A 13,751-nucleotide genomic window follows, 5' to 3' on the forward strand; every position below is an offset into this window, starting at 1 on the left:
AGTGCCCAAGTTGTGGGGGGCAGAGGGGAGTAAAAAAAGGCAGAAACAAAAGAGAAAAGGTAGGTATGTTCAAGAGCAGGTGCATCCATACATAAGTGTTAAGCATGTCTACTTCCCAAGTGGAGGCTCAGGAGGTGGCATGCATTGTCGTCATCTGTGGGAGTTCAGTCAGGGTGGTGGGAAAAATTGTAGAGGAAAACTTACAAAGAGAGTTATAGAAAATAAATACAAACCTTCTTGGAAGGCTGGGGGGGTTACTGGGGGGCTTCAGTAACAGATTTGGCTGAAGGCAGCCTAATCCTCTTTACCTTCAGTTGATAGCAAAAAAGCAAATAACAAGGGAATACGGGGAGTTTATCTAAATAGCTTGTTTACTCATGTGGTCCTAAGACCAAATTTTGATCAACCTCGGTTGCATAATTGCTCTCTGCTTGGGGGGTCAGCAATGTTAATTGCCCTCTAGTGGTGTTTACTCAAGACCTTTGTCATTTAATCTGTACTAAATAAATGTGAATTTTGCCAGCTTGTGGGGCAATGCTCCAGACTCACAACAGAACCCCTCAGCTGGACTGACAGGCAAAATATCTGTGTTAGTGTATGTCTCTCATCCGTCCGTCGCTGGGTCAGGGTCTGCAGGTCGGTTCCTACAGTCATCGTGTGTGTGGGTGTGTAAACTTTGAAAAATAACAAAAGTAGAGAAAATAGTTTAATGAATCCCCAGCAATTTAATGAAGTTTAATGAACTTCAGCAATTATCAGTGGATAGTCAATCTTGTTTCCCCATACCTCCAACCATTCTCCTTTGCCCTAGATTTTTTAAAAAGCAAATCCCAGAGAGCACATCATTCTTGGTACATAAATCTAAAAGATAAAGACTCCCTTTTTTTAGAGTTAGCCCCAGTGCCATCATCAGACCCCCAAATTCTTTAATATAAATTAGTTAATATCATCAAATATCCAATCAGTGCTTACATTTCCCACAGTGTCCTCTAAATGATCTTTCATTTCTTCACTTGGTTTAATCTGGATCTAAACAATGTCCACACATTGTAATTAGTTAAAATATTTGTTTCTTTTAATCTATAGGTTTTTCACATCCTCTTTTCTTTCTTGTTATCTTTTTGCTGTTGTGGTGGAGGTTGTTGTCAAAACATAATGTCAATATCATCTTTCCCATTCTTGATTTTGCCAGTGGCATCCCTGGGATGTCATTTGACTTGTTCCTCTATTTCCTATATTTGTTGTTAAGTTGGTAGTCAGATTCCACTGGATTTTTCTGGCATGAAAATTTCACAGGCAGCAATATGTTCTTCCCTGGGAGGAGGCTGATGGCTGCCTGCCCCTCTTTTACGATGTTTGGAAAACTGTGATATCTTAATTCTTTTATTCCTTCTGCTTCTATAAGCCACAATATGTCTATTAAGAGAAACCTCCCTCATCAATTATTTGATTACCCTTAAGTTCATATAAGAGAGGCAGAATATGTGTTTGATTCTTTCCCTTTAAGTTTTTGAAATGAGTTGGTCCCTAGAATTTTCTAGAGGCAATCATTAAGGATTTATTTTCATTTAGTATTATTGAGAACTTATGAACATAGACATAGTCAATGTATTTCAAGGATGGGATATTTATCAGGGTTTTAGGGTCTGGCATAAGATGGGTTTTTCAAGGCAGGGATGCTGATTTAATTGGCCAGTTTGTTATATAATAAGTTGAGAACTGGTGGGCACAATGAAGGGGGGGGGAGTTGAAGTGATTTTTGAAGGGCACAGTTGTGTGGTAACCCAGTTGAGTGATCTACATGTTATCCTGATGACAGCTATTATCCAGTCGTCAGCCTATTGCTCTAATAGATTTTTAGGGAATTCCTAAAACTGGATCTTTGTAAAGCAAATAATAAATTTATTTGAAATGACATCTTAGTTCACAAGTGTAATAATAGTACTTTCTTCCTTTTGTTTTTCTCCAGTACAATCTTTATTTGGTTTTGGTATCAGGTTGATGCTGGCCTCATAAAATGACCTGAGCAACTTTTGCTCTATTTCTATTTCTGGAGCAACTTGTGTATTATAGAAATTAACTGTTTCTTAAAAGTCCCTTAAAAGCCTCTAGATCTGAGTTGGGGTTGGGGGAGTTTAGGAGAGATATTTAACTGCCATTTCAATTTACTAAACACTTAGTGGTTTATTCAAATTCTCTATTTCTTCTTATATCAATTGCTGCATTTTATATTTTTAGGAACATATCCATTTTATCTAGGTTTACATATATTAGGGTTCATAACACTTTTTAAATGTTTTAATATCTTTTGTTATTTCCTTCATTATTCTGTCTTATTTTGAGTCTTTTCTCTTTTTTCCTGATCAGTCTTGCCAAAGTTTGGTCTTCTTAATCTTTTCCATGGGACTGACTTCTGTTTTGTTCGTCTTCTCTACTTTTCTCTGTGTCACTGATTTCTGCCCATATTGCCTTTCTTCTTGTTTCACTGTGTATGCCGTTGCTTCTTGTGTTGAATGCTTAGCTACTTTATTTTTAACCTTTTGTTTCCTGATAGATATAACCATACATTTCCATCTAACTGGCACTTTAGCTGTGTCCCAATTTGATATGTAGAATTTTTATTAACCTTCAATTTTAAATATTTCTTAATTTCCTTTATGACTCAAGGATGTTGTCTAGTAAGATGTTATTTAGTTTCCAAATGAAGTTTGGGGTATTTTTTTGGTTTCTGTTTGTTTGTGGGTTTTTGTTTGTTTTTTGCTATTCTGCTGATATGGTTTGGGTCTGTGTCTCCACCCAAATTTCATGTCAAATTATAATCCCCAGTATTGAAAGCTGGGCTTGGTGGGAGGTGATTGGATCATAAGGGCCAAGTTCTCATGAATGGGTTAGCACCATCCCCTCAGTGCTGTTCTCATAATAGTGAGTTATTGTGGGATCAGGTTGTTTAAAACTGCGTTGCACCTCCCCCATGTCTCTCTCCTGCTCTAGTCATGTGAGACATGCCTGCTTCCTCTTTGCCTTCCACCATGATTGTAAGTTTCCTGAGGCCTCCCCAGAAGCAGAAGCCACTAAACTTCCTGTATAGTGTGCAGAACCATGAGCCAATTAAAACTCTTTTCTTTATAAATTACCCAGTCTCGGGTATTTCTTTATAGTAATGCAAGAATGAACTAATACATCTGCTGTATTATTTGTTATACATGAAAAATTGCCACATATGTAGTGACTTAAAACAACACACATTTATTATCTTATAGTTTCTGTTGGTAAGGAGTCTGGGCACAATCTAACTGGGTTCTCTTTCTTTTTTAACGTCATGTAATCATGGGAAGGACTTTCCATCACATTTACCATATTTTTTGGTGTATTAGGGGTCTCCAGAGAAGCAGAACCAATAGGATGGATGGATGGATGATTGATTGATAGATAGATAGATAGATAGATAACTAGACAGACAGATAGATATTATAAAGAGATTTATTAACGTGAATTGACTCTCATGGGATTATGGAGGCTGGCAAGTCCAAAATCTCCAAAACCAGTGTTCCAATTTAAGTCCAAAGGCTGGAAGCTGTTGCAGAACCAGGAAATGTCAATGTTCCAGTTCAAGTCCAAAGACCAGTAGGATGCTGTAGACAGACAGCCAATATCCCAGTTCCAAGGCCATCAGGCAGAAGAATCCTCTTACAAGGGGGATGGAGTCAGCCTTTTGTTCTATTCAGGCCTTCAACTGATTGGATGAGGCACACACATTGGGGAGGGAAAGCTGCTTTACTCAGTCCACCAATTTAAATGCTAATCTCATCCAGAAACACACTCACAGAAATACCCAGAATAATGTTTGACCAAATATCTGGATACCCTATGACTCACCTATTCAAAATGATACATAAAATTAACCATCATAATTGGTTGGAAGGTACAGATCCCATCCATAGCCAAAGAAGGGAACTACATAAGGGTGTAAACACCAAGAGGTGGAAATCATAGGGGCCTTAAAATCTGTCCACCACACATATCGTTATTCATTACTTCTAATTTTACTGCACTGTGAAATTTATTGAGCCTTCCTTTAAGATCTAATACATGATTTGTTTTTACTTTACTGTTTCACATGAACCTGAAAAGAGAAAGAACATGTATTCACTGTTTGATGGAAATGTATATGAGTTGTAAATATCCAATGGCTCAAATTTATTAAATTGTCCAGACCTTGCATGTTTGTTTTCTGTGTGTACGTGTGTTGGGAGAGGAGAGAGAAAGTATCTACTATCTACTTGATCTATTGGCTACTGAGAGGAGCTAGTTAGAAATCTCCAACTACAATGCTGATTTATCTGTTTCTGCCTAAACTTCTGTTAGCTGCTGCTTAATAAATATTAAAGCTGTATTGTTGGGCACATTTATGACCTCCCTTATGAACTTCCTGTCTTAACTTTTATTTTGTCAGGTTTTAAAATTACTACATGAGCTTTCTTTGGTTCATGTTTGCGCTGTATCCTTTTCAAGCCTTTTAACCTTTTAGTGTCTATTTGTTTTAAACAAGTTTCTTGTAGAAAACATGTTGCTGAATCCTTTGTTTTCATTCAATTTGAAAGACTGTTTTTTTAATTGGTTAGTTTAAGCCACTTATATTTATTGTAATTGCTGCTCTATTTAGGAGGCAGCATGGAACAGCTCTAAGTACAGTTCTAAGTATGGGTTCTAGATCCAGACCACCTGGGTTCAGGCCTTGGTTCTGCCACTTTCTAGCAAGTTAATTAATCTCAGTTTCGTCATCTATAAAATGAGAATGATGAAAGTAATAGTACTTTCCTCATAAGGTTATTATGAGGATCAAATAAGAAACACCCAGAAAAGTATCTGGAATATATTAGGTGCTCTGAAAGTAAAAGTTATTATTAGTAATTTTATTTCTGCTATCAAATTTCATATATTCTAATTATTGCACTTTCTTTTAATTCCTTTTTCCTCTGCTCTCTTGCCTTTCATTCGATAATATTTTCTTCCACTGCTTTAAAATGTATATGTTTTATTCTTTTTTAATGGTAGTTACCCTTAAGACCTACATTCACAAATATTTATCCTTATTGATTTATTAAAGTTAACAGTTTTTTTCATCTTCCTCCCATATGGTAGTAATCTAACCCAGTACTACTCTAAGTACTCTAAGTAGTAGAGTATCCATTCCAGGATGAGATTTGAGCCTGAACGTAAATCAACACACAGCTTCCTTCATTGAGAAAGTTTTGCTATGAAAGTGTCAGCTGAATCAAAGAGTTTGCTTATAACATAGCTGATATGCATTCTGGCACAAGCTCCTTATCTCTTTGAGAACCATTAATTTTTTGTGAACCACCCTTTGAATGGCATTATTTTAGATCCACTATCCTGTCATTTTGGCCTCTCATTCCTGAGCCCCACACCCCTCAAAATGTTGATATTGTCTATAATTTTAGGTTTGAGAAATTATACATATATTGTTCTTTGTTTCTAGACTTTTGAAAAGAGTTTTTATAAGTCAGGTTTAATGAAATATAGTTTGCATACAATAAAATTCACCTTTTCTAGTGTACAGTTCTACAGATTTTGACAAATAGATACCATTGGGTCATCAGTACCATTCTCAAGATAATGGAATATTTCTATCACTTCAAAAAGTTTCTTCAGATTCCCTTCACCCCCAGCACCTGACAACCATTGATCTATTTTCTGCCTTTTCCAGAATGTCACATAAATGGAATCATAGAGTAGCTTATTATATCTGGCTTTTTTCACTTAATATGCATTTGAGATCATCCATGTTTTTGTATATGTCAGAAGTTTGTTCCTTCTTAATGCTTAGTTGTATTTCATTGTATGGATGCATCACAGTTATGCATAGTCACCCACCAGTTTCTGGACACTTGGGTGGTTCCTGGCCTTTTTTCTAACACAACAATAAATTCAGCCTAAATATTTGGCCACTCTCATGCTATATCTATTGTATCATCTCCTTAATTTGTTTCTCTTCTTGTTTGATTACTTCCTCCAAGAATGTCATTCAAATGAATCTTCCATAAGAATATTTGTATTGTTAATACATTCTCACATTCTAATGACAATACGGCTTAATAGAAAGTAAGTTCAAAGTTATGCTTTTAAATACTTACACATAGAAATATTTCGCTTGAGATAAACCTTTTCAATCTGAAGGTTTTTTCTACCTTGAAATTTATCTCCATTATATCTTCAAATATTTCCTCCTCTCCGTTTTTATATTTCTTCCTTTTTATTCTAGTTTTACCTCGGTATAAGCTAGAAAATTTACAAATAAGCTAACTTGTTTTTTAAAACTTTTTCTACTGCCTCTGGAGGGTTGCTGAAAGTGCTGTTCCAATTACTAATTTATCGTCAGCTGCACCTTTTAGACTATTGCACATTACTAATACGTAGCATCAATATTCATTCTAATTATTATTTTTATGCATAATATCTCTGTTTTAGTTTCATATTTTTTCCTGATTCATATTGCTAATATCATAACTCATTTTAAATAAATTTATCATGCTTATTTAAAAATCTTGGTCCATCTGCTCTACTGATCAGTTTCAGATGGCGTATGTTATTCAACTGTGATCTTTTAACAGTAGTTGCACTCCTCCAGTGTCGAATTCTTTGTCCTGTGAATTCATGTTCCCCTGGGGTTTCACTAACTCTGTCTGATAAACAAGGAAGGCCCAGTGAGTTTGGAGTGGGAGAGTGGTGTGAGCCCAGAAGGAAATCGCTGGCACCAGAGAACCACTGTTTGTCACTCCCAGTTTCCGCCACTTTCCCAGATCTTTCCTCCAGTCAGGTTTCTACCCTTAGGGAGAAGCAGCACCTAAAGGAAGCAATTAACCTAGCAACCCTGAGGGTGGCAGGGGAAAGGGTAGAGGCTCGATTGGGAGGAGGTGGGGGGAGGTCGGTCTGCAGTTTTTTTGTTTTTTTTTTTTAAATTCCTCACCCCAACAGTGCTTTTGTGCTGGTCTGATATTACCTGGAAAACTACCCCACCAGTCGCTTCGGTTGGACACTACCATTTCAATTGTGAAGTCAGGCAATGATTGTCCTAAGGCAAGGTGGGAGAGAAGTCTGAGTAAACCACCTCAAGAGCGCCGGTCTCCCGGAGTGTCTGGGTTCGACTCCTGCCTACACAGCTTAGTGTGTCTCCTCGAACAAGTTGCATCACCGCTGGCCGTGCCTCAGTTTCCCTCCTCCGTAGATTAGGAATAACAATAGCAGTGAGAACAGAATCCAGCACACAGTAAATGCTGCTTACCTGTTTGCTATGTAGAATACACTGTTGCTCGGCCCTCAGGAAGGGTCTGCTGAGACTTTCTACTTCCTGCTCAGAGCAGAGGCCGACCACCCGCCCAAGGTCGTGGCGGCGCAGGCTCAGCTTCAGTCGTCAAAGTGCACATCCTGGGAGCAGCTGCCGCGAGGTGGTTGAAGCAACAGGGCAGAGAAGCGTCTCAGCCTTTTCCTCCCACCAGAGCAGGACCCCAGCTGACACCGGGTGAGCTGGGCAGAAACCCATGCCGGGAAGAGGCGGACCCAGTGGACCGCGGCGCCCGCAGTCGCCGGACCAGGCGCAGAGGCGAACGGGAGGCGGCGCTGCGCCCTGCCCGCCCCTCCCCGGCCCGGCCCCGGCCTCAGCCCCAGCCCCGGCTCGCGGGCGCTGAGTCTCCGCGTACCGGAGGCGGCGGAGGCTCCCAGTCACCGGCCCCCGCCGGCCAGCGCACGATGCACTGCCTGGGCGCCGAGTACCTGGTAAGCGCCCACAGGGTCGGCCCTCGGGGGAGGAGCCCCGGGGAAGGGTCGGGTCCCCCTCCTGCACTCACCTGCCCCGCCGGACGCTTCCGCCTTTCCCGCGCCTCGGGGATCCCGCCCCCGCTTAGTACCTTGGGGCCACCTGGCGGGGAGGACCCTGGACCCTGCTCCAGTTCTGGGGCGGAGGCGGGGGAGACGCGGGCCGCGGGGCGCAAACTTGGGGCCGCCCTCAGGTGCACCTCCAGGTAAGCACTTGTCGGCAGGGGGCTGAACATCCGCTCCGCACAGGGCAGGTGTTTCAAAGGCTGCGTGAAAGAGCTTCAGGTGGCCACGTAAATAATAATAATAATAATAATTTTTAAAATTTAGAAAAAGATTGGTTACTTTGACCACTCTTCGAGTAGATTTGGGTTCGGTTTCCAGGTTGAGTCCACTTGTTTATCTTCTTTTTCTCAACTCTCCCTTTTTCTGGAAGGTTTCTGCAGAAAGAGCCCCTAGGCAAAGGGAGTGGCGACCCCAGATTTATAGGAAATGCACAGATACGGCATGGTTATTCCTGTTCTTTCTCTTTTGGACTGGTTTGGTAAGTGTGGGTGCTTGGGAGGAAAGAGGCCAGAGTGTGTGTGGCGCGTCTGGAAATAACTCTGTCCCAAATGTAAATCGTAGTTGGTGCTGCAGTGAGACACTTCTGCCATTAACCCACAATAAACAGCAGTTAGTACTCGGGAGAATTCTTATCCTAGACTCGCTAGAAAGGCCGTCTTTTTGCTACAGGCCATTTTCTAAGGGGTGACTCCATTAGGAAATGGGAATTAACAGTTTACAACGTGATTGCTATTTAGTAAGGCCAATGTGTCTCCTCTTACTATCCGAACTTACTAAACAGAAGTTCTTTTACCACCTGCCACACCCCCAAATCAAATATTCTTCAAGCTTTTGGTGCACCTTTAACAAAATAAAAGCCAGGGTAAGCCTAGCAATAAATTGCATTTCCTTTAGCTGAACATCACACACACACACACACACACACACACACACACACACAAAGATATGTTGTGTTTAGCAGCCAATACTGTTAACCATAGCTAGCAAGGAATGATTTTTCCTACTCTAGTTTCCAGGTGTGTATGATTGCTGGTAAACCCCATCAGGCTGTGCAGTTATAATCCTGAGTCTGTTGGAAGCTGAATCTTGCTGCCCTTGTACTTATTTTAGAGTTGTAGGTAACAGCAGAAAACGTCTCACCTGACGTTTTCAAAGGCCACTTTCACGAAATCATCCATGCCAGGCTAAGGCATGCTATTTGCTGCATGGTAAATGATTAATTTATAGAGCAGGGTAATAACTACCAGATAGTAATTACCTTTGTTGAAAAGAATTCCATCTGAATAGGCCCTAAAATGTCATGTTTGTTCTTCTTTCCAAGTAAGAAAGGCATTTGTTCACTTGTTGACTTCAGGCACTTGTTCACTTGTGATCCGTTTCACATAGACAGGTTTGGTTACAGGCACAGTGGAAGGTTAGGTCTGAAACACATAATCAGACTTTTTGCTACTTATGTTGGAACTCTCCTCTAGGAGCTGGGAGAGACAGTGCACCTACAATACCTTCTGCTTAACTTCACAGATGGTTGGTGTTTTTATCTGAGACTGCTGTTGTATAAATGCAGGCAGCAACTGGCCTGCCTTGTGCCTGGCAGCTTTAACCTCAAGCTGTTATTGTGATTTAATGATCTGCCTTAGCCCCTCCACAGCTTCAACCTAGGACCTCACTACCAAACTCTCAGCCCAGCAGCTGAGATTCCTGGAGAAAGGCTTTGTAGATGACCTATCACAGCCTGAAGAATTGTGAACCAGCTGAGAGGTGGCACGGAGCTGGAAACTGCTTTAAAGTTACATTTCATTTGCAAAATAAGTCTGAAGTTTTTAATATGTCCAAGTTCTCATTACGGCTTTCTGTTTTAAGAGTCAGAGTCCTTTCTTAGCTCACTGGCTTTTAGTATCTTTTGCAACATTTTTTAGTTGAAGGTATTTAAAACAGAGCAAGGAGGGTTTTGTTTTGTTTTGTTTTGTTTTTTTCCTGTCTCCATTGCTCAGCTTTCAGGTCTTGTGACAGATGTCATGACTGGTGATATGCCCAACAGGATTACTATTGATGGTGCTGCCCTGAGTTAGGACTGGACAAAGGCTTGGGGGAAGGGGCCAAAATTATAAGCAGAGATGGTTCTTGCAAATGCAGCACCAGCTTGTGTTTATATTTGCATTAAACACAAGGAACAAAGTCTCAAAGTCGGGACTGTCTCTGCCTCTACTTACCCCTCCAGTATCCTCTCCCACCCTGCCTTTTCCTATTCAACCCTCAGGATTCCATTTTCCTGATTTTGCAGGCACAGTTGACAGTGACCACCTTGGTGGCCCCACTAGACCAGTGTACACACCTCCTATATCACCTCTCATATAGAATCGCAATTGCATGTTTGAAATTAGGACAGTGAAGGTTTATAGTAGTAGTTTTTTGGAAGGCTGAGGCAGGAAGATCCCTTGAAGCCAAGGGATCCCTTGAAGTTCAAGACCAGCCTGGGCAATAAAGCAAGACCCTGTGTCTACAAAACATAAAAATAAAAAATAATAATCATAAAGTTGTAGTTTTGTTAGCAGGGACTCAGGAATACTCAAAAACCGCTCCCACCTCTCCTACCCGGAAAAACTTTCCATTCTTCAACACACGTTTCCAAAGGAAAGAATGATGGTAAATGGAAAACATCACTTTGTTATTAGATTACTGGTGAGCTGGGCAGAAGCACATGACCCCTTTCCTCCCTCTAAGTCCAGACACAGCCAAGACCTTACTACATTCCAACTCGAAAGGACGGGACAAGCATGTCAAGGTGCAGTCAGCTTGCCGTGCCAGCCACATTGGCAAACAGAGTCACACCTACTCCACAGCCTTTAGGTAAAGGGTGAGTGACACACACTGCTAGCAAAGGTGACCCATTCATTCTAGAATCTGACCAGTTAGACTTAGGAGGATCTTGGAGAGTGGAGAAGGACAGGGAGCCTCCTTCCCCAGGAGGTCTGCGGCCCGTAAGTCCTGCTTGCCTTCTAGGCTGGGTTCCTGGAGGGCAAGGAGTAGGTTCTGGTCATTCCTGTGTCTCCCAGTAACGAAGTCTCAAGCACACACTGGGTACTTGAAGAATGTTTGTTATTTTGATTTCTAAATTAGTAATAAATGCAGAATATCTAGAAGGTATTTGAATTTAGCACAATGTACCTTTGCAGCATAAGGTATCAATACTATATATTAATGAATGATGTATTATATCTGCTCTCCTGGAATGAACTTGTCAATATAGAGTATTAAATGGTATCCTATATATTGTATACAGTAGTGGGAAACTTACTAAGTTTGCATTATGGGAAGATACATATTCAATCTTGGCAGAGAGACTGTCAGTTTAATGGCACAGTTGTTTGAACTGAAATTTCAAATATTCCACATTCACTATGAGACTGGATAGAAATGATGATAGATTGCAAGATGTTCTTATCCAACAGAATTCCTGTGGTTCTTTATTTTTTACATCTTAAGCAGTTATTCCAAAACACTATTTGCAGATTTGTGAACAGTATTTTGATACATATCAACTGTGTTGCTTCTGCAGAATCCCCTAAAAGTAAGAAGAGAAAAAAACAAAAATTAGTGGGGGGAAAAAAAAAAATTCCCTCAGGGAAAGAATTAGCATAGCCCTGAAGCACTTAAATACAGCAAGAACCTCAAGGGAAGAAAAATTGAGTTGTACCAGTAAAGTTAGACCAAAAAGAAAAATGATAAGACTCTTAAGGAAAAGGGTAAAAAGCACAAAGAGGTAAGAAAATGGAGAGAAATCTGTTTCAGTGGATTAGATTCTCTCTCTACCTAAATTCACAAATAGCAGAAAAGCAGGATGCTGATAGATTGGAGTTGTTGACCCTTGCTGACAGAGCGAAGGGCTGTGATGCTGGAGAGCTTCACGTTCCACCAGGCTCCATTTTATATCAGCATCTGCAGGGGTGTGGGGCACTGTGTGCTCAGTCCTTTGGCCAGGCTCTCATATGCCCCCGGTTTTATGCCCCCGGTTTTGCCAGGTGTTTATCATGGGCTACTCGGTGGTGGCTGGAGCTGCAGGGAGACTCCTCTTCGGCTATGACAGCTTTGGCAACGTGTGTGGCAAGAAGAACTCCCCCGTGGAAGGGGCCCCTCTTTCAGGGCAGGACATGACCCTAAAAAAGTAAGTATCTAAGTAAGTCCCCAGTCTGTAAGGAGCTGAACCTCAAAACTTTGTATAAATTCATCACTTAGAGCCTGGAAACTTTTCCCATTCAAAACTCTGTCAGCCTATTTCATAAAAAGGAACGCTGTGTGTATAGTACAAGTAAGAGTACAAGTTTTAGAATCAGCAGTCCTAAGTTCAAATTCAGCCCATGCTACTTTTCAGCTGTGTGATCTTGGGCAGACTACTTAACCTCTCAAAGCCTAGTTTTCATCTCTCTAAACTAGTTATTATACCTGCCTCACAAGATTGTTTTAAGGATCCATGAGACACTGCATGAGCTAAGGTGTAATAAACGTTAATTGCTGCTATTATTCTCCATAAGGAATTAGAATCATGTTACCAATCGTATATGTTTGAACCCTACATCATCCACACATTGTTTCTATGTGGAAACACCTGAATGCCACCTGGAACGCTGGGGACCTGTGTCCCACCCCCGCCCCAGCTATGGCACTGCGGTATTGCATTCTTCCCCGCACCCTGCTACCCCAGCTCCCACAGGGAAACAGAAAGGGAAGAGAGGAGATGGGAATCCCCTGGAGGGGAGAGAAATCCCCGACCATGACCTTCTAAGATGGAGACTGCCTTTTAAGAATTTTTAAGATTTTAGCTCTTGCTTCACATGACGGAACAAAAAAATGATTTTTTATTTATTTTTACTTTTTATTTTTTTGAGACACAGTCTGTCGCCTAGGTTGGAGTTCAGTGGTGTGATCTCGGCTCACTGCAACCTCCGCTTCCCGGGTTCAAGCGATTCTCTTGCCTCAGCCTCCCAAGTAACTGGGACTACAGGTGCCCGCCACCATGCCTGGCTAATTTTTGTATTTTCAGTAGAGATGGAGTTTAGCCAGGATGGTCTCCATCCCCTGACCTTGTGATCTTCCCACCTCGGCCTCCCAAAGTGCTCAGATTACAGCCGTGAGCCACTACACCCAGCCAAAAAAAGGATTTTGAAGACTCAATAATAAAAGTCGCTCCTAGAAGAGAAATCCTAAGGATCTAAATAAATCCTGAATATAAGTTTGGAGTCACCAAATACAAATCTCAGACTAGGCCTCTTATCCTCTTATCCTCCTGTGTGTTCCTCCTAAGGGGGCTCTTGCTATTTCTGGACACGGACTGATGAGGGGGCATTTCTCCTGCATTTGTAGAGCCACTTACAAAGAAGACAGGAGGAGGAAGGGCAACTTAGATGCCCATGTGCTCCTGTTTCACATTGTGTTCATAATGCAGTGTCAAGAAACAGTCATTGCTGGTTGAAGTGAGGATACATTCCATTATTCTCAAAAGCCAAAAGGTAGAAGCAACTCAAGTGTCCATCAATGGTTGAATGGATAATCAAAATGTGATATGTACATTACAATGAATTATTAAAAAGGAAGGAAATTCTGACACATACTACAACACGGATGAACCTTGAGGATGTCATGCCAAATGAAATAAACCAGTCACAAAAATACAAACATTGTATGATTCCACTTATAGGAGATATGTAAAGTAGTCAGATTCCTAGAAATGGAAAGTAAAATGGCGATTGCAAAGGGCTGGAAGAAAGGAGGGTGGGAACCTTTTGTTTAATAGGTACAGATTTCAGTTTGGGAAGATGAGTTCTGCGAATGGATGGTGGTGACAATAGCCCAAAAGA

At 41.1% G+C, this 13,751-nt stretch overlaps 1 protein-coding gene across 8 annotated transcripts in view; it reads left to right on the forward strand.

Moving 5' to 3' along the window:
* Window positions 1-7,372: 7,372 nt before the first annotated feature.
* SLC44A3 (solute carrier family 44 member 3) overlaps window positions 7,373-13,751 on the forward strand; it is a 75,239-nt gene continuing 68,860 nt past the window's right edge. For 2 of the 8 annotated variants that reach the window (XM_025378911.1, XM_025378920.1), the window contains exons 1-3: window positions 7,664-7,794; window positions 8,270-8,377; window positions 11,919-12,061. In XM_025378911.1, coding sequence (XP_025234696.1) covers window positions 7,768-7,794; window positions 8,270-8,377; window positions 11,919-12,061 — 278 coding nt within the window. In that variant the 5' untranslated portion in view covers window positions 7,664-7,767. Of the gene's footprint in view, window positions 7,795-7,859; window positions 8,040-8,269; window positions 8,378-11,918; window positions 12,062-13,257; window positions 13,368-13,751 lie in introns of those variants that run through there. The other 6 variants (XM_025378937.1, XM_025378965.1, XM_025378956.1 and 3 more) reach the window with 5 other exon arrangements.

This window comes from Theropithecus gelada, chromosome 1 (assembly GCF_003255815.1).
Source record: "Theropithecus gelada isolate Dixy chromosome 1, Tgel_1.0, whole genome shotgun sequence".
NCBI lineage: Eukaryota > Metazoa > Chordata > Mammalia > Primates > Cercopithecidae > Theropithecus > Theropithecus gelada.